At 41.9% G+C, this 26,116-nt stretch overlaps 1 protein-coding gene across 4 annotated transcripts in view; it reads right to left on the reverse strand.

Moving 5' to 3' along the window:
* The window catches only part of LOC119655119 (calbindin-32), a 356,244-nt gene that overhangs the window by 31,628 nt on the left and 298,500 nt on the right, over window positions 1-26,116 (reverse strand). For 3 of the 4 annotated variants that reach the window (XM_038060842.1, XM_038060844.1, XM_038060845.1), the window contains exon 12: window positions 24,477-24,488. The exons of the other annotated variant lie outside the window; for it this stretch is intronic. In XM_038060842.1, coding sequence (XP_037916770.1) covers window positions 24,477-24,488 — 12 coding nt within the window. The remainder of the gene's footprint in view (window positions 1-24,476; window positions 24,489-26,116) is intronic. 4 annotated transcript variants of the gene reach the window in all.

The raw sequence follows: 26,116 nt of genomic DNA on the forward strand, positions 1-26,116 counted from the left end.
ATCGAAAGAAAGTTGCCAAGAGACTCTCACGATGAAGAAAAATCTGTTGCTCTTGCGGATCTGAGGCGTGATCCCGAATAATATTGTCTTATTTCCAGAAGCAGAACGATATTATATTATTATTTGTCTTAGAAGGCGAGTTCAGCTCCTGGAGGATGCTCAACTGCTCAATCCAATTATCCATTTTTCCAGCCTCTTAGAAGCTGCCGCCGTAAATGCCACAACCGTCAATGCCGCTACTTCAAACAATGCCGCTACAGCAACTGCGATCAACACTGATAATTGAGTTTGATTCCAACGACAACAAGATCTGAGGAAACTGTGTTGTCTGCCTTTACATTTAATCACCTGAAAACGCTGTCGAAATATCCCTCAAAAAGAAGAATAAAAAAGCGAAAGTAACCCATAATTCAGACAGTGCGATGGCCGAGATGGTTGTGTCGTCAGTTTCATGACTTCGACATCGTTTCCAGGGTTGGAACCCCAACGATAGTCATGGATGTTTGTGATTGTCGAAAGCAGTTTGTACAATGGGCCTAATTAAAGTCTGGGTGTAGGAATCATGTTTCCTTCTCTTCTTATCTACGTCATGATGATGACTTCCTAGGTTGGTCTATCCGACGTTGGAGAGTATACGACAGGATGATCTCTTCGAGAAAGTAGTCGTTCAGTAGACCTCTGGCTCAATCACTTTCACTTAGGCTTCAACAAGGCCAAGTTAGTTGAAAGCTCCCTTATAGGTGTTCAGTACGCACTTACCAGGCAAATGCCCCAGAACTCAGGAGAAAAAACCAGCCTGTATTAACTGTAGTTCGTTTGACGGGGCCAGACTTAGTGAAACTGCTCTAAGTGTAATCGCATTATGGTTTGCCTGTATCGACATTCTATCTCCCTGTTAATTCGATGAGATGCACTTGTTACATCATCAAAACCTTCAACCGCTGACTACTAAATGATTTTCGAGGACAACCTTTAATGGATTCATTGCCTTATCAACCGTACTTTACACGCTCGAGAAAAACGCTACGGGAACATTAGTAAGAGGTGCTCTGACACTATTTTCACGGTATCTTTTCTCTCTTTCCCTTTATTCTATTTTACCATGTAGTTTCAACACCGACGTCTGAATTCAATCCCAATTACAGATATGACGCTTTTTTTACTTTGCCCGCCTCGGTGATTGACCAGTTAGGGATAATATATTTAATTGGACGCTAGCATGGAAATATATATAGCATTGTGATGCTAAAATATCAAAAGGTCAACGATCGTTTATGTTTTGTGTGGGACCGATCACTCCTTTGCCGGATCTATTTTTCGTTTTGTTATTTTTCTGTTTCTTCTTATTTAATTTTCAATGAGATTATGCTTCAGTTTCGTTATAAACATAGGTAATGAATAACAGGTAAGATAAGCCAAAGGTAGAAAATAACACGAAACAATAAGCATCTCTGACGATAGGGAATCGAACTCGGAGTAGCAAGACAGAGTGGTAGACATTCAATCTACTCCATCATCCCACCGAAGTGGTACTAACAAAATTGTTTCAGTCCAACTCGCTTTTTTGTGAATAAAATCCGGCTTAATAGGGTGCGGTGGCGGATCAGGTAATCCGTATAGATAAAGATTATCTCGTCTGGGAAGTCTATAGGCGCAGTATCTTCTGGAAAAAAGACGTGCAATTGGAAGAGGGATCACACTGGTGGACGTTGGCGCAAAACCGGGATGTTTAAAGTAAGACGGGTCTTGTAAAACTTTAAGATGAAGTATTGTGGAGTTGGGAAGGGAAATATCGCGAAAAAATAAATTAGCTTTGCCAAAAGCCTGCCACAAACAGAATCAAAGATGATTTGCATACCGTGAAGCCAACCCATACTATAATGTAAAAACCTAATTTTTCAGGAAAAGCCACCTCAGTAAATACAAGTCAAATAATTTTCCCAGAATATAATCAAAGAAAAAGTTCACAAGGTTGTCTCAACTTTTAATATAATACTTAAAAAAAGTTGCAGATAAACCCACTGCTTTTCAAGGAAACTCAACTCAACCCTCAAAGGGTATATTTTTAATATTTTTCGGAAAATGAATAGACAACAACCACCTCATTAATGGAAAACTTTTCCAAAAATCTCTAATTTCCATAAAAAAATCTCCAGAAAACCCATCAATTTACAAAAAATCCAGATTTCAATCCGGAAAATGTTTATTTTCAAGTTGGAATTCTTCTAAATATTGATCTTTTCGCTCAATTTATTGACTACGAAAATATTTCTGAATCTACAGCAAACTTGAACTTTTTCGGAAAGAAAAGAAAGTCTATCAGCAACTCGACCAAAAAATTATTAGCTTACCCTTATGGTCAATATCAAAACGCGCTTTTCCGGAACGATATGAAAATTTGTAAAAAAAAAATAATCCCCCAAAACCCTGATATTGTCCACATGTTGCTTTGATTTAAACACTTCAATGGATAACGATTTAATTGGATGGTTCCCGAAATAGGAGATTGCTCGCTCTTCATTTCTAGGCAATTAAAATATGCTTAAAAAGTGCTCATAGTATGCTATGTGAGGCAGACAGGGGGATGGTATTCCGTCAAGTTTGCTTGGTGGTGTATTGCGTTATGGAATAAATAATTAAAATAAAAGGAAAACCATGTGCACGTTCTTTAAAATTGTATTCCATGATTTTATAGGATATCTATAAATTTTCGATTAAATTTTTGATAAGGATGTAATATTAAAACTTAATGACGTCATTCAACGATTAATTAATACTTTCAAGGTATTAATTAATCTACGAAAATGGCATCCATTTTTGGATTCAGGATTTTTTTTTTTCGATAACTTGCTACACATTTCTGTATAAATAGTAACATAGAACGCCTCCACATCATCTGATCTTCGATTAACCTTTAGATACCTATCTATAGAATAAAAGCAGTGAAATTTAAAAGTTCAAGATGAGAAGGGTCCAATTGAAATAATATTCGGAAATAAAAATATCTGAATTCATATGTGATGTAGTGATACAATCTTCACCAATCCATATATCTACAAGTAGATATACTTCCTGCCAGATAAATTCCTGATAACGTCGGAAAACATAATTATGAGTATGAAAATAAACAGAAAGACCAAATTAAAAATTATCCAGATACATGGTAGGTAGCCCCAAATCAAGTGATGGTTGCCAATTAAAATTGTTTAAAAAGTAAAAACGAAGTAAACGTTTTAATGAGTTTAGGAGATCGATTCAGCGGGGGTCTTATTAGTTGATATTTGCACTGTAAGATAGGAAAAGCTTTTGTACATCCATTTTCTGGAATTGAAAATTCCACGTCATTTCAACTAATAACAAATGGCCTTTCAGTTTTTCAAATATTTATAACGCGATTCCGTCAACTACGTTGCGGGATCCGGCCTGGTTTGATTATGCTTCGGGTTAAGGTTGCATAATTCGGCAAGTCTTCGCACGACCTCTTCGCAGAAATCGTCTTCGGACTGGCCAAGAGTGTGTAGGGCCAGGCTCATCCAACTGACGAGGATCTGTTTGTCTGCTAGTCATGTGTTAGGGGCAAGTGGATCTAGCGGGAGGATGAGTTGAAGCAACAGCCCGGGGATCGTCCTCCCTGCACTGGAGAAGGTGCTAATAGAACCTCAAGCCAAGGTAAAGAACAGCGTACGTCGAAGGCTGTCTGGCCTTCAGTATAGAACTCTGAATACCTTGAGCCCCTTCAGTTTCAAATAAGACACTCACTTTGTTGGCCGGGCTAGCCAGGGTGGATATTCTTCCCGGACTACTTGTGGGACCAAAACATGGACTCAATTTAAAAAACAAACAAATGAACCGACAATAGAAGAAGAGGTGGTAATGCCAGGCGCATCATCGGAGGACGAGCTGCTGATATCCAGCCAGGAGACAGTAGCCGTCGAATCATACACTTGGTGCCAGCCGTAGCGCCGCTGTGCTGAAACCAACCGTAGAAAACTCCCGGGGCGAGGCGGCAGACGGAGTAGTGTCTCGGGATCCCTCAAAAGTAAAGATCGATAAGAACGTAGGTCACCGGAAACCGGCTAAGAAGTGAAAGTCCACTGGTGTTCTGCTCAAGAGCCAGTACCGGAAGGCCATGCATATTCTCAGCAAGATTGCTAAGAATAAGGAGGCCGGTACTGTCAACGAGTGGGATAAAAAATACCTCGGTAAATACCAGGCGATTGTTGAGGAATACAACAGCAAACTCCTGGCAGCACATGAGCAGAAGGCGAAGACCACCGCTCTCAAACGCAATCGACCTCAAGACGGGGTGGAACAAGGTCACAAGCGGAGCAGAGGAGGAACGGGCTCGGACGCTAATCAATATTCGGAGAAAAGTAAGCAACACCAGCCAGCCAATGAGCCACGAACTGCGAAATCCATCAGCGACGTGGCCAGGAGCCACTTACGAGCGGTGCTGGTGGATGGTAGTTCCACTAGCGGCAAACTAGCATGGGAGGTGTGGACCAGTGTTGAGGCCGGTCTGTTAGAGATGGTTATTGAGCATCTCTTGGACACCAAAGGCAAACACGCGTAATCTATCCCCCACTTTGATTCCTCTCAGCTGGTCCGTGGGTTCCACGTTATAGCTTGCGAGGACCAATTCTCCGGTTTGTACGTCATTAAGATCAGCAACGCCTGGGAGGGCGTAAAACTGAAAGTCATCCTCTACGACGAGGTTCCCAGGAGACTGTTCGCTCGCAACCCCTGCGCCTTCAAAACCAAAAACAGGATTCCCACAGCCGACTGGATTGTTATCAAGGAGGAGGAACCCCCGACAAACAGCCAACCTTTTCTGCTCCGTATAAACGGAGAGTGCCTGGCACTGGAAATAGTCAACCATAAAGTTCGGTTCGGACTCAGGAACGCAAAGGTTAAAGTGTTCCGCTCTGCAAAACCGGGCGACGACCTGCATCTAATCGACAACGCCAATGAGCTGTTGGAGGAGATGAAGATCGAAGGTCCGACGGGGACTGACGAAACCCCCACGCAAACAGATAATGCTGCGGGTAACGCGGGAAAATCTGCAGCTCGGAGAACTGTGAGGGGAGGGGTGGGGGGGGGGGGGGGGGGAAGAGGAGGTACTTGGTATCACCCTACTAATCGATAATGGGTGGAGAACTGGAGAGTGTCTGACCAGAGATCCTTATCAGATAACAGTTTTCAGTCTAGATCTCTCTGCAGGGGTCTCCAACCACTTTAGGGATGGCAGGAGGATCAACTGGAGAAAATTTGGTCAAGTAATTAAGAACAAATTCTCCGGCGCCCAAATTCGCAAGATTAGCACGACAGACGAACAAGGTTTTAGAGAAGGCATTCGATATCGCCATTAAAGTCTCGTACCCTGCTAAATTCATCAAAAATTCATTGCCACTGTGGTGGAATGAAGATCTCTCCAGCCTCAGGAAGCTGACCAGAGATATCTTCAACATTTGTTTCAAGCATAAATTTTGGCAGCCATACATACAAGGACTGCCTGAAGAATTACAAGTAGGCATTAAGACCGCCAAGATACGAATCCGCGAGGCTCAGTAAGATTCTGTCCAAGGAACATAAGAGCCGATCCGTTTTTAAAAACTCGGAAAGGTCCTGGCCGGGATCTTCTGGTGAAACCTTGCTGGTTCAGATGCACTTTCCTGCCAGCGAGGAGAACTGTGAGTCAGGGCCTTGATTTGGGGGTTTGCAACTACTCCAGCCGTGCAAGAGTATCGAATCGGTAATTACCAAGAATACAATCGACTGGGCTATTAACAGTCTCTTCGTATGTAAATCTTCGGACCCAGATAGCATAATGCCAGTCATGCTATAGAAGCAGCAGGAAATGAGATCTACAGGAGTGGTATCTCTTTAGGATATGTATCACAGCCCTAGAGGCGCGTACGAGTGGTTTTCATACCGAAAGCGGGCAGACGCGGACATGAGTCCGCGAAAAACTTTCGACCAATCGGCCTCATCTCTTTCATGTTGAAGACTCTAGTGCATGTCCTGGACAACCAGGATAATCCAGTCAGATCTGGGAGGCAACCACTTGATGACTTGTGAATAGAGGCACGCCAAAGGGTGGCACCATCTCTCCGGTGCTCTGGTTAATAGTGCCTGTGGGTAGTAAGATGCGGATTTGGCATAAACCCAACGAAAATGGAACTGATCCTATTCGCCACCAATACAAGAGTACCTGAATTCCACCTACCACGGCTGAATTAATGTAAGGTATCTGGGTATAATTCTGGATCTAAAATTAAATTTTAGATTGAACTTAGAACTGAGTTTTAAGAAGGCTTGTGTAGTCTTCTATGACCAAGGATGGTTCTCTGAATGTTCACCGCTGTGGTGCGTCCAAACCTAACGTATGGCTCTATTGTGTGGTGGTAGGCTTTGAGCAGAAAGTACAATAGAACGAAGCTTAATAGGATTCAAAGAACCGCTTGTGCAGGTGCTACTGGGGCTCTGGAGTCCTACCGGGCAGATGCTTTCAATGTACTCCTGCGTCTCCGCTCTTAGATAATAATAATAATAATCGTTGGCGCAACAATCCATGTTGGGTCAGGGCCTTGAAGCGTGTTAGAGCACTTCATTCAAGACCGTAACGGTACACTAGGAGGCAATGTGGTCAGCATTGCGCTCGCCCGAGATTATTACCCTGATTTGACTCAGGTACTCATTCACAGCTGAGTCGACTGGTATCCGACGTCAAATCACGATACAAATTCCATTGCCACCAGTGAGATTTGAACCGCGACCTTCCGTACGACAGCCTTGCGCTCTAACCACTCAGTTATCCGGACACACCGCTCCTAGATCTCCACATTAAATATGTTGTAGCGTGCAGGGCCGCCAGACTGCATGAGTTCGGATTCTGGACAGCGAAGCCCTGCGGCCACAATAACATCTTAGAAGAAGTACAGGGTGCGGCAGCATAACTTCCTTTTTTAAAATGCGCGCCACTCAGTTAGTTGATGTCATAGTGGAGCGCTAGTGGTCTCGTTCAAGAGGGGATACTGTAAAGTTTTGTCCCGACACGGTTCAGTCGCCATCATGCGCTGGAATAGTGAGGAGCGGATGTTCGGTTATTGCAACACAGCGTGCATTTCGGAATCGCTTTAATTTAGCCCCGTTGGCTCCCGTCCCAGACCGCAAATCAATTGTTACATGGGTCACTACATTCAGATAAACTGCAAGTGCGACAAAAGGAAGAACTGGAGAAGCAGTGAGAGCGTCAATGTTGCGATGGCCACGGCGTTCTGCGCGCAAACACGCATCTGCCCTTGGACTATCCGATCGTTCTGTGAGAAGAATTCTTCGTGATGATCTTAATTTTCATCCCTATAAGATGGCGATAGTGCAGGAACTTTCAGAACGTGACTTCAATTCTCGGATGAACGCATGTGAGCTTTTTCTTGATGTCATTCCCGAGGGTGCTATTGTTTTGTTTAGCGATGAAACCCATTTTCATTTGTGTGGGTCGGTTAACAAACAAAACATGCGCTACTGGGCTGACACCAACCCTCGAGAATTGCATCAAAAGCCTTTGCATTTACCCAAAGTCACAGTGTGGTGTGCAATTTCCTCAACTGGAATTATTGGTCCCTGGTTTTTTGAGGAAAATGAGGTTACATACATAGTGACAGTGAATTCGGACCGGTATGTAAACATGCTACAGAATTTTTTTTCCCACGGCTAGAAAATTTGGATTTGGGAGATACTTGGTTCCAACAAGACGGTGCAACAGCACACACTTCAAGAGCATCGATGGCTGTTTTGAGGGAACACTTTCCAGAGCGCTTTATCTCAATTAGAGGTGATTTGGAATGGCCGGCACGCTCTCCCGATCTGTCCCCTTGTGATTTTTTTCGATGGGGTTTTTGAAATCCCGTCTTTATGTGAACCGTCTAAGAACCCTACAAGATTTGAAGACCAATATCCAAGAAGAAATTGCCAACATAACACCTGCTATGCTAACAAGAGTCATGACAAACGCCAGAAATCGGTTTACGCAATGTATGGAGAATGGGGGACGTCACCTAACAGATTTGATCTTCAAAACAATGTAAATAAAAACTTTAGACATGTACCTACATTATAAAAAATAAATAAATATTTTCCGATGCATACAATAGTTTTTATTGAGTTTTGAAAAAAGGAAGTTATGCTGTCGCACCCTGTATTATTAACTTAATTGGAGTAGATATCCATGTGGGGAGTATTTTGAGGCCTGGACACCATACAGGGGCAGCTCCATGATTCTTTTGGTTTTTCGATTGTGTAGTTTCCGAGAATGGGTTCGTTAAAGAAATCACGACCCCTCCCACTCCCCACCTTTCCACCAAAGGTCAAAACTAAAACCGAAAAGTACTAATCAAGACCTTTCATTTGATACCCATATTCGGTGAGAAAAATATTTACACCCCCCTTTTGCTTGTATGAGGACCCCCTTTAGTATTAACGTAGAACGATGTGACAAATTTCGTGTCAATTGGTATAGCCGTTTTTGAGAAAAGTTCGTGTGACAGAGAGACAGACAGACAGACAGACAGAATTTCCTGTGAGGAGTTGCCAGATCTCCCATCAGGCTTGACCCCAGTTGGCGGATAGGGGCATACCTATTGATGTGTAAATATGTGTTCAAGCACTTTCTTGTCTGACTGTGCATAGGCTAGTGTTTGCTCATCTTTGGCTATGGGAGGGATATCCCATGGAAGACCAGAGAAGGCAGAAATTTACGGTGCAGGGGTTCGGAACCCCAGTACCGTGCAAGCGGGCTCCCGGTCGTCGATATCTCTCGACCGCAGTGCCTCGGTGGTGGACAACTTGGCCACCTTGGCATATAATTCTGCAAGTGATTTGGATACGAAGAAGGAGGTGTTCAAGCGAAGTACGACCTTACCGAGAACACCAGTAGCAAGACCAAACAAAGATGAACTGAAGGCAGATCGTTGGACAACAAAAACCTTAACCTTTAAAACCGGTAAAGGATAAGGTACAGGGAAGGTCAATAAACGCCAAGGGTGGAGGACCTTATAAAAGGTGTAACCCTGTCGGGGCTTATAGAGAGTCCCAATCCGGAGGAATTACCTTTCACCCAGCTTGGGACAAAAATAGTTGAGCTGTTCGAGTTTATCAAGGACAAGCATAACGCGTGAGGGCTATTAGAGTCCTCTATAATAGATCGCAGATGGAGGAAAAGAATGCTAAGGATACGCCGAACCCCGCTGTGCCAACGGTGTCCCAAGTGACCCATGTGACGTCTAGCCATACTACCGTCGGATCACAGCCAAATAAACGAGTACGTCAAAAAGAGGGGTATCATCTAAATAATCAGCAGGGGCCTGAGAGAAAAAAAAAGCGGACAGGACATTCTGAAAACCAACGCCAATCATTCAGAAGGAGGAAAGCCTACAGCAAATGTAGGAAAGCCGACCAGCGTTGCGAAGCTCAGACGAACGAAAACGGTGTATGGACTAAAGTTGCAAGCAAAAAAACGAACGGAAAAGCAAAAATGCCAACTCGTCCAGATGCGATTGTCATCTCCACTAAGGGCAATCTGTCCTACGCGGAGACACTCAGAAAGGTCAAAGCTGATCCCGACCTAAAAGATCTGGGCGGAAATGTGAATAGAATCCACAGAACCTAGAAAGGGGATCTCATGTTCGAGCTGAAAAGATCCAGCGTAGGTAAAACCGATGACTTTCGCACTGAAATGAAAAACTCACTTGGGGAGAATGCCGGAGTGAGTGCTCAAAAACATGAGATCTACATACAATGTATGGATCTCGATAGGGAAGAGAAGAAGAAAGAAGAAGGAGAAAGAACTTACGGAGGGTCTTGTGGTTGTGGGTTTATGAAAAGCCTATGGCGATACTCAAACGGCCATAATACGAGTACCAGTGGAGACAGCGCAGAAGTTGTTGGCGGCCGGAAAATTTCGGATTGGGTGGGTTGTCTGCCGTTTAAGAGAACAAACTTCACTAAAGAGGTGCTTTAAATTCCTGATGTCTGGGCACTTCACGAAGGTATGCACCAGCAGCATTGATCGCTCCCATTGATGCAGAAGGTGTGGGGAGAACGGCCATTTTGCCAGGGAGTGCAATAGGGACCACAAGTGCCTATTGTGCGACGCGAAAGGGGGACAGTTTAACTGGCATATTGCCGGAAGTGGTAAATATCCGGAATTTAGGAAGGCCCTCGCTGCAATGAGAAAATGAGGTTTATTCAAATAAACCGCAATCATTGCAGGGTCGTTCAGGATTTATTTAAATGCCATCATAAGTGAACCGTATAGAAACCGTTACGGTGGCATATGGGTCCCAGATTTGACTGGCTGGGCGGCGATATGGGCTTGCGGTCGACGGGTCATACAATGTACTGCAAGTCAGGCAGCCAGTGGCTTTGTGTGGGCAAAAATAAGTACACTGTATTAATAATCTTGATCTCGATGGAAAGGGACGAAGTCCAAAGGTGATTTCAACACTTGGAGTGGGGTAGCAGAGAATTAAATGCAAGGGGGCGCAGTTGATTAGAAACTTTTGCGCAGATGGACATAGTTTTGGCTAACGAAGGTGCTGTGGATACTTTTCAAAGAGGAGGGTCAGGTTCGTTTGTAGACCTGACCTTTGTCAGCCCTGCTCTGGCGGGTGATATGACCTGGTGCATGCGCCTCTTCGGGGAGAGCTGTCCATGTGGCCCAATACATCGCCAAAGCACGTGATGGTTCCATGCCTAGGAGGTGTTCATTCCCCAGTAGAAGACCAAACTACTGGTGGAATAATGAATTGACTGGCCTTCGATCAGCCTGCCACCGAGTCAGAAGAGCGGTTCAGAGGGCGATAGGTAGTCTATCAGGGGCAAAAAGAGCGCGCCTATAAGGCAACCCGCAAAACCCTCAGAAGTGGGCATAAACCCAAGGAGGAGTGCTTATAGAATCGTGATGGGACGACTTAGAGGCCGTTCATCTCCGCAGATCACGTGTCCCACCCTCTTGTTGAAAATCATCCAGGGGTCATTCCATTAGTCACCAGAGACGAGCTGCTCGTGATCTGCGGTAGGATAGGAGACAGTAAAGCACCGGACCTGGACGGAGTACCGAATAAGGCCCTTAAGGTGGCCGTGAAATCCAGACCGGATATGTTCGCTGAGTTGTTGGAAGCGTGCTTGTCCGAGGGTATTTCCAGCGGCATGGAAGTGGCAGAAGTTGGTACTTCTGCCTAAGCCTGGTAAATCCCCAGGTCAACCACCTTCAGAGAGACATAAAGACATACGGGCCTTTTGGATACTGCGGGGGTGATGTTAGAGCGAGTAATCTATAATAGATTACTCCCGGTATACTGTTCCATGCGTCGGAAGAGGTGAATTCACCACGGTGATCTATTCGGCCGAAAGTTTGCACCAACATAACGCAGACATAATTGCGTTACAGGTCAGACAAGGACCAGTTTTTAGTGAAAAGCGATTATACTATATATTATAGCTGTTCCTTCCAGCATATGCTTGAGGTGGGTTTACAAATCAGCCAAAAAATGAAAGTTGCTGTTATCGGCTTTGAGGGAGTCAAACAGTGGACTGCAGGATAGACTCATGCGGAATATAGTCTTCTAGAAACCAATCTATCACGCTCTGGGATTGATATGTGGTTCGCTAGGAGCCAAGCCTCTCGTCTACCAAGACCTTTAGTTAATGATGATGATAGATACGTTTTGAAATTTCTTTCTAAAAGTCCTGAGTGTTTGGAAGTTGAGGTCTCAGCATTGTCGGTCATATTTTCATTGAGATATCGTAATTCGTTGTAGATATAAGTTGGGATTTTGGGTGGTAGATTGTACCAGTTGGTTAGATACCAGTTCCATTTCGTTTCACTGGTCTCGAGTTGATGCTGAGGCGTTGTCTCCGATATACAGGTATGTTCATAGCTTGCTTTCGAGTGTAAAGACTGCGGGGAAGTTATTGCTTTTTAAGGTTTCGTGTAAAACAACTGTTGGTAGCTCCACATTAACTGGCTTAAAATGCTGTTGCTATTTAGTGTTAATAACGTTGCTCGACTGTCGGAAAGGATTAGAATATTGCGGCCTCGGTTTGGTCTCCAATCTTCTTAACATTCAGTTCAGATAGTAGGGCAAGTTCCTGGCCTATGAGCTCTCTCTCCTGCTTTACTGCCTAGCACCATCCAAGTGGAACTGTTGAGGTTTTTCTGGTTACGTTCTGGTCTAAGTTGGGAAAAAACCTCAGCCATTACGCTCCTCTTCTGGAAACCAAAGGGAGCATTTATTGAACAATAGCAGTCCAGAGACCCTTTTCAGGGATAGCCGCGCGTCCTCCTACACATCTTTGGGGGGAAAGGTAGTACTACTTGAGGCCACGTGTTTTCGAGGAAAAAGTTTGGCCACAACATTTGGCGATACCTGCCTACCTGCTGAAGGATTGGTGTCATCATGCAGGGGTCGGCTTCAATAGCCTTGCCTGCAAATAAAGGCCGAACTGTTGCGGACTGAGCCTTCTTTACCGCCTATATTTTATGTTGGGATCATTCGAAGACCGCTGTCGCTTTGGTTCGCTCTTAGTCATAGGTGCTCCGAATGCTCCTTTCGCCTCAACCTTGGCATAGCTCATGGGTTGTGGTTTGCCCGGAGGCGGTTTGTCCGAAGGCAGTTTTCCCAAAAGTTGTTTGTTATTCGAGGGCTTACCTGTGGGCGAGACTTGACGAATGAAGATTCACCTGTTGCGCTTTAACTAATAGCTATTTTTTGGTCCGATTGTGTCCTGACACACAGATTATGAGTTTTGGTTATAATTAAGGATCCAAGGATAATGACATCCAATCATTCTCGTATTTAAATTTTTGGGGCCGAAGCAATGCAATGATCCTTGCCGAAGATGTTCAGATTATCCTGGCGTGTATTTTCGAATAAGAGAAGTCATTATTTATGTGGAACTTACTGCTAAGAATGCTTATGCTTCTGGATTGGAAGGGCGGGGCTCGTTTTATTCAACTATCCAAGAAAGTGGCAAAGAGTATACCGAAACGTTTCGGCCCAAGAACAAAAAGTGCTGACTTACTTTAGCTGGACCTCATATTCCCGTAAAATATAGCGTAATTCTATCGACAGTACTGAACATTTCGTGTCCTTATTTCAGTTTCCTTCAGGCACATGCATATACTTAGGTTCAGTTCCTAATCTCGTGGCCAGACCCATTTCCATTTCAACTATAATATCCGTCGAAAAGTATATACATTTTACTGATGTCTAAATAGCTAGATGTTCAAGTGAGCGGATAATCGCCAAGAAGGATCAATAAGTCGGCACAGAAAAAGGAAAAATGTGTCCAGGTGATTGGTTTGGCTTATGTTGTTACAAGCTGAATTCTGGTCTGGCTATTGATTCTGTTATGAAACTTCTCCGAAGAGTTAATTGATTAGGGAGAGCATTTGGACGATGGTAAATCAATGGGATAGAAAATGTGATAGCTAAAGGAGGAATAAGGAGCAACCAGAACGTGGATGAGTTTTGATGGAATTGCCTTCGTTATATAGATGAAAAGTTCGTGAGGTTCCTGTAGATGATTTATGTCCACAGGAGGAGAGTCTTGATATTATTTTTTGTTACGTTGACAATTTATGCCAGGACCTATGGTCTTTCAAGCAGAAAAATAGTCAAGTCGTCATAAACTATCGAGAATAGGCAGCTTTAATACCCCCTCTCAAACCATAATTTGGACCTGGAACCATATCTTGTTGTCTTTAAAAATGAAAATAAATTACTGCCTTGTATCCGCCACCCAAAAAATAATTCTCCATTAATTGTAAACTTCTAAGTCATCCTCCTTTCCTGTCAGTCACCCCCAAAGCGCCTCTGAAACTTTCCTAGGCATTATTTGACAATATACCACCATATCAGTGAAATTCCGGTCACATCCTAGTCACAAAATATAAAGCAAACTTGCTTGGCCCATTTCTGTTGCTTCTGATTATAACCAGCTTCCACAAACACAAGGTAATATCTGGTAGCCAAGAATCACGTTTAAATGATTAATTCCATCAAAAAGGATCTGTATATCATACGTTTCTAATGCTTCTACCTTTCTAATGGAATCCTTTTTTTCGGGGACGGGAATTACTTTCAGGCACGTACAAGCCAATGTGCTCTCAAATTGTCAGTGCGTGAAATGCAGTGTAGCGTAATAAGGGAACCACATTTGTAGCATATGAAATAGGGTGCTGGAAGGTGTAATCCTTGGATTGAATTATGGACAGTGAGGTGTTTGTTTTGTGATGGAAGATAGGGCGGAAAGAGTTTACAATATGAAAGCAAATACGAGTATTATGTATAAAGGATATTCAACAAGGAGCAAAGGTGGTTAAATCATTTAGAGAATGGTAACTTTTTGGCAAATGTTAAGAATTCAACCCTTATTTGTTAATTCATTCCTTTATGGGGATGCAACGAATCGACTTCGCTTTTGCCTCTAGTTTCATTCCTATCAACTCTAGGGTGATCCCGGATTTTACGGGCAACGAATCAAAGTCAAACGCAGCCAGTAGTCGGTAGTTTCCCAAGTAATTTTGCAATGATGTAACTTTTAGACCATCCCGGAAAATCGGAGTTGATTCTGGTATAGTTCCTGTACCTAAAATTTGCTGCGCTTCTTATGGGGAAGGTAGAAATGAACCATCAACAAATCAAATCTAAAAGCTCAAGCAGAACTCTCTGGACCCTGAAAATTTGTCCTAAGCTATCCTAACCAATGACCGAATTCAGAGAACTCATCATCAGTCTTGCTATAAAGTTTCTCCAAAAGACGCCGACTCTGATGTGGCCAGGGAGACCAACAAGGAATCAGAGATCTAAGGCTAATCAGTAACCAAATCCTAAGTCAAGATGTAAAATGTGATGACAAGGGGGGGGGGGTGCTTGATTGGTAGACTTACCGTTGACACAGTGCAATTCTCAGAGGATACACGCTGCCACTTATCCTCCCTGTCCCAAAAAAGTGAAAACTACGTGCTCAGGGTGGTTATGATGTGGACGGGGAAGGTGGCATTGACGGTTGCCACATTTCCGCCCAGCTTCGCCTTGCCGAATTCCATTTCCTTGATAAAACCAAAATCGTAGCGACCATTTAAAAAACTTACAAAAATATAACAAAAACGTAAATCAAATGACGAGTCTATCTAACATTAGGTGTTAAGCTCATCATCGAAGAACCTGGGCCCAGATTCAGATTCTTAATAATTGGGAATACATTCAAAATCCAGTCCTTGACGAACCGGCTGAAGTGGGCCTTCTTCACCAGCGCTTCGACGACAAGGCACCAATTAGAGCCTGCTAGGGTCAATGTCGTAAATTCGAGAAGGCATCTGCTGCACAACGGGGTCAATTCTGGTGGATTAGTTTCGCCACTTGTTCGGTCGAAAGGGGGTAAGTTCCCAAATCACCGCCAAGCATATTAAGCTGTAGTTATTTGGATCAGCCTTTGGGTCGTTTCCGATAAACTTCGATGCACAGACCAATTTTTACAAGTGATCTATCATTAGAGAAAATAATGTGTTCAAAGACGCCTTTCTCGCAACTTTTCCAAGATGGGAGTATCTGGATAGAAACATGGATTGCATATGCCTCAATTTTTGATGAGATCATGGCGAGTTATGCACATGATTCAAGCAACATTACCGCGAGGCGATGTTCATTGCCTTTGCTAGCCAGCAACTATTCTGGGTTGTGCTGATACGAAAAGTAATTTCAAGGCGCAGTTCACCATTATCTGAGAGCACCGAGTGGTTCTACTTAAGTTATTAAATTTATTGCTAGGCCATTGTTGTTGGCAGTGGTCCAAACAATTTCATTGGACTTGTTCTTGTTTTTCGAGATCATTTCATGTTTGGGTGAGTTGCTTGAGGCCAACTTAATTGTGAGACGCTACAAAAATATTATCTTCATAGAGCAGTCTATTCAGTGCTTGGCAATCGATGTGCCTGCATCTATGACATAAACAAAGAGAAGTGACGAGAGAACATCTCTCCGGTGAACATCGGCGGATACAGGGAGAGGTTTTGATATATTTGCAATATGACTTCCAAAAAGGAAATCTACGGAGATTACACTTTATCTGCTGACGATAAAAACTGAGAAGGTATGGACTGCAAGTATGAAATGCTAGAAGTGAGCGATGGGAAGACTGAACTAGTAATGTTCAAATTAGCCGTTCCAGCCATACATCACTCACTTTATCGGAAGTAAACATCTTTCAAATAATGTTGTAATAACACATCCAGAAGTAATATCAGAAGGTTGCTCTGGTGCTGCACAACTGCGGTAGGTAGCACCTGAGTCCTCTCATAAAAATGGGTTTGATACATGAATATATGTATATGGTTGCCATTTACCCCAATGATTCCCCGAGACGCCTGCACTCCTTCTCTACTGTTCTGTGCCAAGTGCCTTTGGGACGACCCACCTGCGGCTAACTTGAGAGAGTGGTAGTCAGCAACGCAATTGTCATCCCTCCTTAATTTGTGACCTATCCACTGCCACTTTCACCTTTCGATCACAGTGCGAACTAATTCTTCGTTTAAGATGGTATCGAGCCAGCGTGCTCCGATGATACGCAGATAGGAGGTCCTGAAGGTTTGGAACTTTTGGTTAATAGTGGGGTTCACTTTCCATGTGTTATACCCATATAGCAACCCAGAAAGAACAATAGCACAGAACAATCTCAACTTAAATTTGGTGTTGAGATAACTGCATTTCCATATTTTAGACGAAGCAGCCAAAGCATATCCACTGGTGTTAGTGCATCGGGCAACATCTAGTTCGGTGCGACCGTCAGCAGGAACCACGCTCCAAATTGATCGAAGTCTTCGATACTCCACCCATTAATGTAGATAGGGAGAGTACGGTGGCCCATCAGACTGAGAATCTTGGTTTTGTTAGTTTTTATTTTCAGTTCAACTCTACTTGCCTCTCTTTTCAAATTCAGGGCCATTTGGCCAAGGTCCATGATCCGATGAGAGCGGTGAGAGAGCAGACGTCATTAGCATAGTCGAGATGTTTGAGGAAAGATATCATAGTTCACTGAATTTCTCCACGTTGTCACGACAAGGCAGCATGGAGAATGTCACCAATAACAAAAAGAAATAATATGGGGGAGAAGATGCAACCCTAGCGTACTCTGCTTTGAAAATCAAAGTTCCCTGAGGGTTTACCTCAGTGTAGCACGAGACATTTTGCTCCATCATATGTCGTTCTGATAATGACTGTTAGCTTCTCCGGAATACTCCTCCTGCGGAAAGCACTCCAGATGAACTTCTTGTTCACACTGTCGACAGTTATCTCGAAATGGATAAAGAGCGGGCCAATGGAAGATCTAAGGTTCGCACATTGTCTTAAAATTATTTGTAGGGTGTTATATTGTCAATGTAGGAGGATCCGGAGCGGAAACTAGTCTGCTCCCTGTCGATCAAGGTTTTGAGATGCTCTTTGATGCTTTCCAGAATTATTTTAGCTATTATCTTTACAACGGTAGGGAGCACGCAGATTGCTCCAATTGTCACACTGAAAACAGGTGCCTTTCTATGGAATCTTAACAATCATCCGACCACCAAGATAGTAGTGTTCTTTCAACCTCTTCATCGTCTATGAGCAGTCTACCGTCAACATCCTTCACAGGACCATCGAAATATTTGCAACCAGATACAAGTACTTTCATGATGCGGTATACACTTTTGAAATCATTGCGTTCTGCGATATCTTCCCCTTCCTTGACCTTTTTGTTAAGGTGCACACTACGTTGGACTTCTCGAAATTTCGCTCGGTAGTATCGGAGTTCAAGCGCGTCACGCTGCTATCGCTTACAACGGCCTGCAGCCCCTTCCGTTCTCGATCTGCTCGATCTGCTTCCACGATTTCTCAGTCAGCCAGATCTCATGACGTCCGTGCGAGACGTGATGCGAGACGAGCTGCGTAGCACATTGCACATCGGTATCCTCACTCATTAAGCGTATCTGCCGTCCGATCAGCAAAATAGTTTTCCCATTGTCCTAGTTAGAAGTCTGTCAGAAGCCGACTCCCAGGTCAAGAGAGCGCAATTTGGGGTCCGACACTGGATTCGAGTCTGCTACCACTTGGCTTTCCAGAGTATGAGTATGAGCAAGTTTGTCTCTGATGTGTTTAAGCAATGCCGTAGGGGCAAGTGTAACAGGCGAGGCTGGATATGAAGAGTTAATTATATGATGAAGCGGCTTGGACCTACGGCCTATTAAAATAGGTAAAATGGAAGCCCAGATGACAGGCGTAGTTTATCGATTCAGTATCAACAGAGCAATTTGTGGTGCTATATGACATGACTATCATCGGATGAAAGTCGCTTTTTTTGCAACGGTTATTAGATCGGTAGCAGGGGGTTTTACTGGGACTGTGGAGAGCAGGCAAGGGCGCCAGGGGCGATTTAGGTTGAGCGATAGGATTAATTGCAACTTCCACCAGGATAGTAGATGGAGAGCCAGGCGGGGTGGTTCAACCACGGTGAGGCGATGGAACGCCCCATATTAACTGTCGTTTGGGATGGTTGCCAATGCTACTGTGTGTTGAAGCATGCGAGAAGCAACCGACTAAATTTTTTACTTTTTAATTTGTAACTAGGCATGGCTTCCACCAATGATACTAACTTTGCTAGTCAGAGCTATTGCAAGAAGAATAGAGGGAACTACACTTGAATGAATAATTAACACTGCTCAGGGAAAAATTCTAAAACCGCTCTCTATGGTTCTAAGTGTTGGCCGACTATAAAAGACAACGAACGGCATCTTGCGGTAATGTAGACGAAGATGTTGCGTTGGACTACTAGGAGAATCAGATAAGGCACGTAAGTGGAGAGGGAAGGTTGTTAATATGGAACAGAGATACTAGCGTACCCGGAATAGGTTCCTTAAGTACATCAGAGGAAGGGGAAAATGTAGCAGGTGAGTCAGGAATTTGGACAGAAGTATGGTTTGAATCATATAGTCAAAAGTCTTAGCGAAATCCATATAGACAGTAGGTTGGTGGAACTCGACCAATGTTTCACAAAGGCGTGCTGCTCCTTGGCTATGGTCAAGTAAGCGAACAGTGATTCACGGACACATCTCTCGAATATTTGGGAATGGGGGGGGGGGGGGGGGGACAGGTGAAATAGGAAGTGAATTTTAACGAGAGTATGACTGCCACTTTTGTTTATAAGGACAATGATGGTAGCTTTCTACCGGCTATGAAAATTCGAGAGGGGGCGGGGGATGTATTGAGCAGTTTTTGGTAAAAATTACGTACACTGTTGATTTGTTTTAGGCTTCAACAAACAAATGTTGCACATATTTTGTAAAAGTAGCAATGAGCAAGAGCATATGTTGTGTTCGAAACGCGTGACAGCTTAATAATATAACAACAGTACAAAAGGGCATCCTTTATACTAATCTTCCCTTCCTTTATTCAGGTTTGGAAGAGCTTCAAACGAGGTCCAACATTATTGTCGAGAATGGGTTGTCCCACTAAGGATGGGATAAAAAAAGGATATTGCGGAGAATTTTAAACAGGTTCGTACTCAGTCGAGTGAGAGCAGAAGAAGGAGGAGAGGAGTTATACACCAAGTAAAGGAAATACGGTGTAAATTACACGATAATTAAGGGCTCTCTCTCTCTCTGGTGGAAAGAAACTTCCGAATTTGATGAAAGTGTGAGAAGGCTGGGTGGAGCTTCGCGTGTTGTGTGAGACTGGAAGGGTTGGAATTTGCAAATGCCCTCTGGTCTCGACCCTGACCCGATAATCGTTTCTGGACACAATTATTAGTGACTTTACTGAAGTCTGCAGAACTTTCACTTGAATAAATTCAGCGTAATTTCCGAAGATTTTTTTTTCCAGCGATTTTAGGAAGAAGAATGGTAAGAATGCAGGCACTTGGGGGTTAAGGGTGCTGCTTAGCAAGGAGCTTTCACGAATTGGCGATATCTGGTCGCACTAACTTGACTTTTCGGACGAGGACAGTTGATTGCTTGCCATTGCAAACTTTGGCCTTTCGTTCTCATGTCGCACTGACCTTGATTCCGGTAATAGCGTTAGGAAGAACATTTTGGTGTTGTCTATTATATTTCAAAATGCCTGTGTAAAATTGGAGACGATTCGCTTCATCACTTTATCTCTCCTGTAGAAAATCAGTTCTACTACTCATCGATCTTGATAAGTTTGGACTGAAGAGCGGTATAGGTGTTCAAGAAGAAAGGGGTGGGAGTAATTACTGGGATGAGGTGCAACTAACGAACTAACTGAGCAGTTGTGATTTCATAGAATTTGTTGAAAATTCTTTCGTATAGGTAAGATTGCGAGTTAAGACGGAGCAAATATATATAGACAATATAAAATGAAATTCGTGGGTCGTAAGAGGAAAACGAGTAGGAATAGATAAGTTCGAAATGAAGGAGGGCTTAACTGAGATTGGGACCCCTGTGTCAGTTGCCCTAACCAAAATCGGGTGGTCTCTATCACAGCGAAACATGGGAGCTCAGAATTTAAAATCTTGTCAAGACAGGTTTTAGAAATGCAGATGAAGTGGTTCCTGAATGGAAGACCACATAGATTAAAGTCTCAATTTGTCAATCCCACGGGGCGATGAGAGAAGCGAGTTGGTTTTTTGCTCTTGCTGTAGTCACCTTCGTTGTTGCAACAGGAAGAATAAGCCAGCCTGGATATATGGAGCTGTTCAGATATTTAACCGACTTGCAACAGTGAGGCGTTGAAGTAAATAGAAGAGGAGCCCAGACTTTGGCAAGTGCAGCTTACGGTGCTACGTTAGCAACCAACAGTGGCACTTTGCAGAGAAAGCGCTTTGGAATAGGTACAATGTAAGAAGGATGATTGGCGGTGCAGCACAGTATCACCATCTTCGGGTAATGGTCATCTCGCATTAATGGAATACAAATTCTTGATGATTGATATAATTTCTTCCATCGCAGCTTTCGTAGAAGAGGATGACAGGAAAATTGTGTTTAGTGACTTCAACCGCCTGAATATTAGGTTCATTTTCGATGAAAATGACAACTGCCTGCGCCCTGTTAACTGTCTTGACATAGCCTCACAAAGCTATGAAAAATGGTTACAAAATTAGCGAGGATCTTAAGAGGAAGTATGATACAATTTCCAAGGAGTTCACCGTAAAATCCCATGAAGCATATGAGTCATATGACAACTCAATGGGTGAAAAAATCATCAAAGATCCTAAGACATTTTTTGACTTCGTCAATATTTAACGAAAGATAATCGATTTCCCCACTTCCATGTTTAAAGAGGGCATAACTTATTTCCGCCCACAGGAAATATGTGATTTATTTGGTGATCACTTTCCAAGTACTTTATGTCCATCTCTTATCCCATCGCCTACCATATCGCTTATTGGTGACATATTTTTGACCCATGATGAGATCCACAAAGCCTTTCAGGAGATCGACGTCAACAAAGGTCCCGGCCAGGCAGACTTCAGCTAGGCTTTCGACCTGGTCGATCATCATGTTATATTGAGCAAATTGCGTAATTTAGGTATATCGGGTTTGGGGGGTTACTTAGATGGCATCAATCGTATATTCTGGATCGAAGTCAATTCTTCAAGTTTCAAGGACATCTATCCAAGAGGATTTTCGTGTCTTCTGGGAAACCAAGTGGACGCAATCTATACAGACTTCAGCAAGGCTCTCGACCGGGTCGATAATCATGTTCTATTGAGCAAATTACTCAATTTCGGTATATTCGTTAAGTTTGAAAGACATCTATCCAGGAGGGGTTTCGTGTCTTCTAGAGTACCGCAAGGTAATCATTTAGGTCCTTGAAAATGTACCATACAATCCGCAGTCAATCTGATGCAGACTTAATTTAATCCAAGCTGCAATCTCTGGAACGTTGGTGTATCCGTAATAATCTCTACCTGAATGCTAATAAATGGAACACGATAAGCTTCTCTCTCAAGAATTTAACTACGATTATTCCCTACTGCAACTAAACAGAGTCGATCATGTCATCGACCTTGGTATAGTTCTGGAACATTTGAGTCACTAAGTCCTTATATATGACGTTTGTACGTTGTTGCTTGAATACGCTTGTATTGTTTGGCTTACGGGCTTCACAGTGACAGAATCGAATCTATCCAGAAACAATTGTTGCTTTTTGAATTGAGAGACCCTTATGATCCACGCGATTTTCTGAATCTCCCCCCTTATAAATACAGGCTGAATCTCATAAATAAATACTAATTTTAGACTGTTTCACCTATGATATTGTACGTGGTGCAGTTAATGTTGGCGATCTTTCTACTAAGATTATCTTGAACGACCAACCGAGACGCACAAGGCATACTTCTTTGCTCTAAGAATATCAGCACCAAACTGTTTATGGATTTAATGAACCCATAAACAGATGCTGTCGGATATTTAACACTTTCGGTGCGCACTACTTCACCAGCCTATCTAGATCTCAGTTCAAAAATGTCCTTACAAGGAACCTTCTATCCTTGTGATCCTTTCTCCAATCTCAACGTCCCTTATTGCTTTTTGCTTTCTATTTTGTAATTTGTATTACTTGTAATTTGACGTGTGTTGTATTTTGCATTGTTGTATATTGTATACTTTCTTTGGTAAAAATAAATAAATAAATATATAGCTCATAGGGCATATTCGTTGAGGCGGAGTAATATTTTGACGCGAAAGAGACAATTTTGAACTACTATAATTTTGTTGAAAATGGTAGTAGTTCAACTAAACTTTCAAGAATGATGCTTCCTATTAATGTCTATCTCACTGCAAAATGTATCTGGAATCAGCTTAAGAGGGTTTCGCAGTATATACTATTATGAAGTCAATTTGAGCAGATATCATAACAGGGAGTACCTCAAGGTGCGGATTACCATTATTTTTTTTTAGATTTTAAGGTTGGGTAGTTTCTGAGAACAGGTTCTTGGAATAAGTGACTTTTTCGGCCATTCGCATCCCTCCCTTTTGCAAACAATGTCAAAACTAATATCTGTAAAGTCCTCATCGAGACGTTTCATTCGAAATCCCAAGTGACTAGATTCGGTGAAAAAAAATTGTACAGCCCCCTTTTGCATGTATGGGGATCCCCTTAAATGCAACGTGGAACAATGTTACTTAATGCATGCCAGGGAATTCAGAGTTACTCCCTTTTTGCGAAATTTCGTATCAATAAGGATGACCGTTTCTGAGGAAATGGGTGTAACATATAGAGACAGAGATAGAGAAACGGACGGATAGATAGACAGGTAAATAGTAAACCGATTTGAATGAGATTTTGTTTTCAACAAAACCTTAAGTAGGAATATTTTAAATAAAGATTCTTACTACAAAATCAGGGATTTTCTGTGGGGATTTTTTTAGTTTTGTTTAATGGTCTTTTTACGAATTATTTTATTAAATTTTATAATAAAATTATTTTTGCCCGAAAAGGGTAGAAATTAAAATTTCAAAATAAGCCCTCTGAACCCCTCGCGGCCAGGACATCGTCAAGAAGAGAATAAACTCTAAATATGATCACTAAATTAAGTTATTTCTTTATTTTGCCCCTTTTTGCTATTTTTAAAAATCCACCCCCAACTCCAGACTCGAGCATATTTCCTTTGTATTTCTCTGCACGTAATTGTTATTGGCTAATAAATTTCCCGATAAAAGGTGTACATAATGTTACGTTTCTTTTATGTTTTCCAGTAAATAAAAATGAAACCAGGAAAAATTTTATTTCCCTAGAATGCCAAAGTTGTTTAGTTAATATTATATATTGGATTCAGTGTGAGCATTACGCAACAGAAAATTAATTGGGTTGTTCCGTGTTTGATGTTGATGCTGGTGTGTGAATCAATGTTTATCGTTTTAATTGGAAATTAGGAATTGAATTTGTTTAGAATGTGGAGGGGGGAGGGGGTGGTTTCAAAGTGATATAAAATCAATTGTGTTGTATGTTTTCACAAAAAATGATATGAGCGATTTTCGTAAATTGGTATGGAGAGGCCTTGGTTGATTTGAATCGGAAATGATTATGGGGGTTGTTTCTGTTTAGTAAATTTAGGCTCAGTTTATTTTTAGCTTATTTTTCCCGTCTGGGGAATGAATTATACTTTTATTTTTAGCTCAGAATAAATAACAAAGTTTTTATTTATACTCAAAAAGTAACTTTTCATGATTTTTTTTTTTGAAAATATTTGAAGTATTTAAGATAAAAATAAAAATTAAGGAAAGTTGAGAAAATATTGGCAAAGATATTCTATTTCATAGCATTTTTAATCAATATAGTTCTAAATACTATCTTATCTACCATGCATCATTCACTCTATTATTCTACCACGAAATAAAGGGTGCATTAACACATATTAGTAAACAAATGAAACATTAAAAAGCATTCCTAATTTATTTCTTTCGATTATTTAATACTCACTTCAATGCCTTCCTTTTTTATTCATATACCACACACATATATAGATAGATAGTTAAATATAAATGTTTTTTGTAGTTGTACGAGTATATTTTGTTTAGGATGCGGTTCAAAGTGCAGTTTACAGGAAGTATGGTAACAATTGGTATATTTTTTTTTTATTTTGAAATTCAAAACAATTTCACATTTTGCAAATTTTTATCATCACATCCACAGTTCAAATCCAATTAAAGTGTGAGAAAATAGATATATATAGAGATATTGTAAAATCAGTGATCAAATAGAAAAAAAGTTGCAGCATAGCATATTTGATATATAGGTATATAGTAATAGTAGATATCTAATAGTATATAGAGGGTAGAAGGAATTAAATTTTATGGTTTCATATATTTTTTAAAAATAAAATTTATTTTTTTTAATTTAATTAAATTTATTTGGTTGTCTTCTGTGTAAATTTAATTTGTATAAAATGTTCCTGACTAATGTTTTTACAACTATTGTGTCTGCAAACGTGTTTGTATTGTGATTTGTGTAGCACACAGCAAAGTGGATCTCAGTTGATTGAAAATATTTTGATTTAGGCTTTTGTAGATGCAGCTAAAGTTATATTAATTTATCTAGGAGGCAGCAGTTTCATACATGTATAATCCTAACCCCGCTAAAGCTCTAAATATCTTTTACTGTGCAATGCTTTTTCTCAATCATAAGATGCGATCAGCCGACAAAAGGGGATAGGGTGCGTCTAAATGAGTAAGTGGTGAAACAATGCATCTAAAGTTGTTCTTTGATTTATCCTATTTTTACGTAAAGGTAGGCTTAACGAAATGTCTTTTAAATTTGTTTTTTTTTTTTGTTAAATATAATCAATAAAATAATAGCTTCGAAAAAAAATTGCTGAATTCGGTGTGGATATAGTTAAAACTTTCATTTTTACATAAGAGAATAAGAAAAATTTCTTGGGGAGGAGAGAAATTTGAGGTCCGGTACGGATAACCGGCGAGAGCGGTCTAGGGTGTCGAGCTCCGGTAATCAACAGCACGGCGTCGAAACCGTTAGTCGTGGGACGGTTAGATATCTAGGTATCATGACGACCAGGACTATTGTTCCACCTGCTGCAGCTGTTTCGTCGCAATCTTTGGCGACACTTCAGCAGCTTCGCGTAGGCAGTGGATGAAGTGGACTGAGGAGATGTACCTCTTCAAAATTCGCTCCTACTACGGAATAACGGCGAGGGGCAAGTACAACATCTTATTTATTATTCTGTTAAGGGAAAGTCGCACCGCGTCCTTGAAGAACTAGTGTGCCTCTTTTACTGGTTATAGTGTACCTATTGATCATAGTATCTCAAGCAGGCCTGTAACCGTTAGGAACTTCATGTTCCCTACTTCCAGATGTTTCAGCTTTGTATCTGGTACTAAGTGTTCTCCCAGATGTCTGTAGAGGTAGAGGTGTGTAGAGGTTTCGTCCTCCTCCACACAAAACCTGCAGGCAGTGTCCGTAGATATCCTTAGCTTCCCTAAGTGATAGTTCAGCCGACAATGACCAGTGAGAATTCCCACTATGATTTGGAGGTTCTTTTTGGTTAGGTTTAAGCAATCCTTTGTGCGCATGGGTTCGTATCCCCCAATAAGCACCCTGGACTG

Source organism: Hermetia illucens, chromosome 4 (genome assembly GCF_905115235.1).
Source record: "Hermetia illucens chromosome 4, iHerIll2.2.curated.20191125, whole genome shotgun sequence".
Taxonomy (NCBI): Eukaryota; Metazoa; Arthropoda; class Insecta; order Diptera; family Stratiomyidae; genus Hermetia; species Hermetia illucens.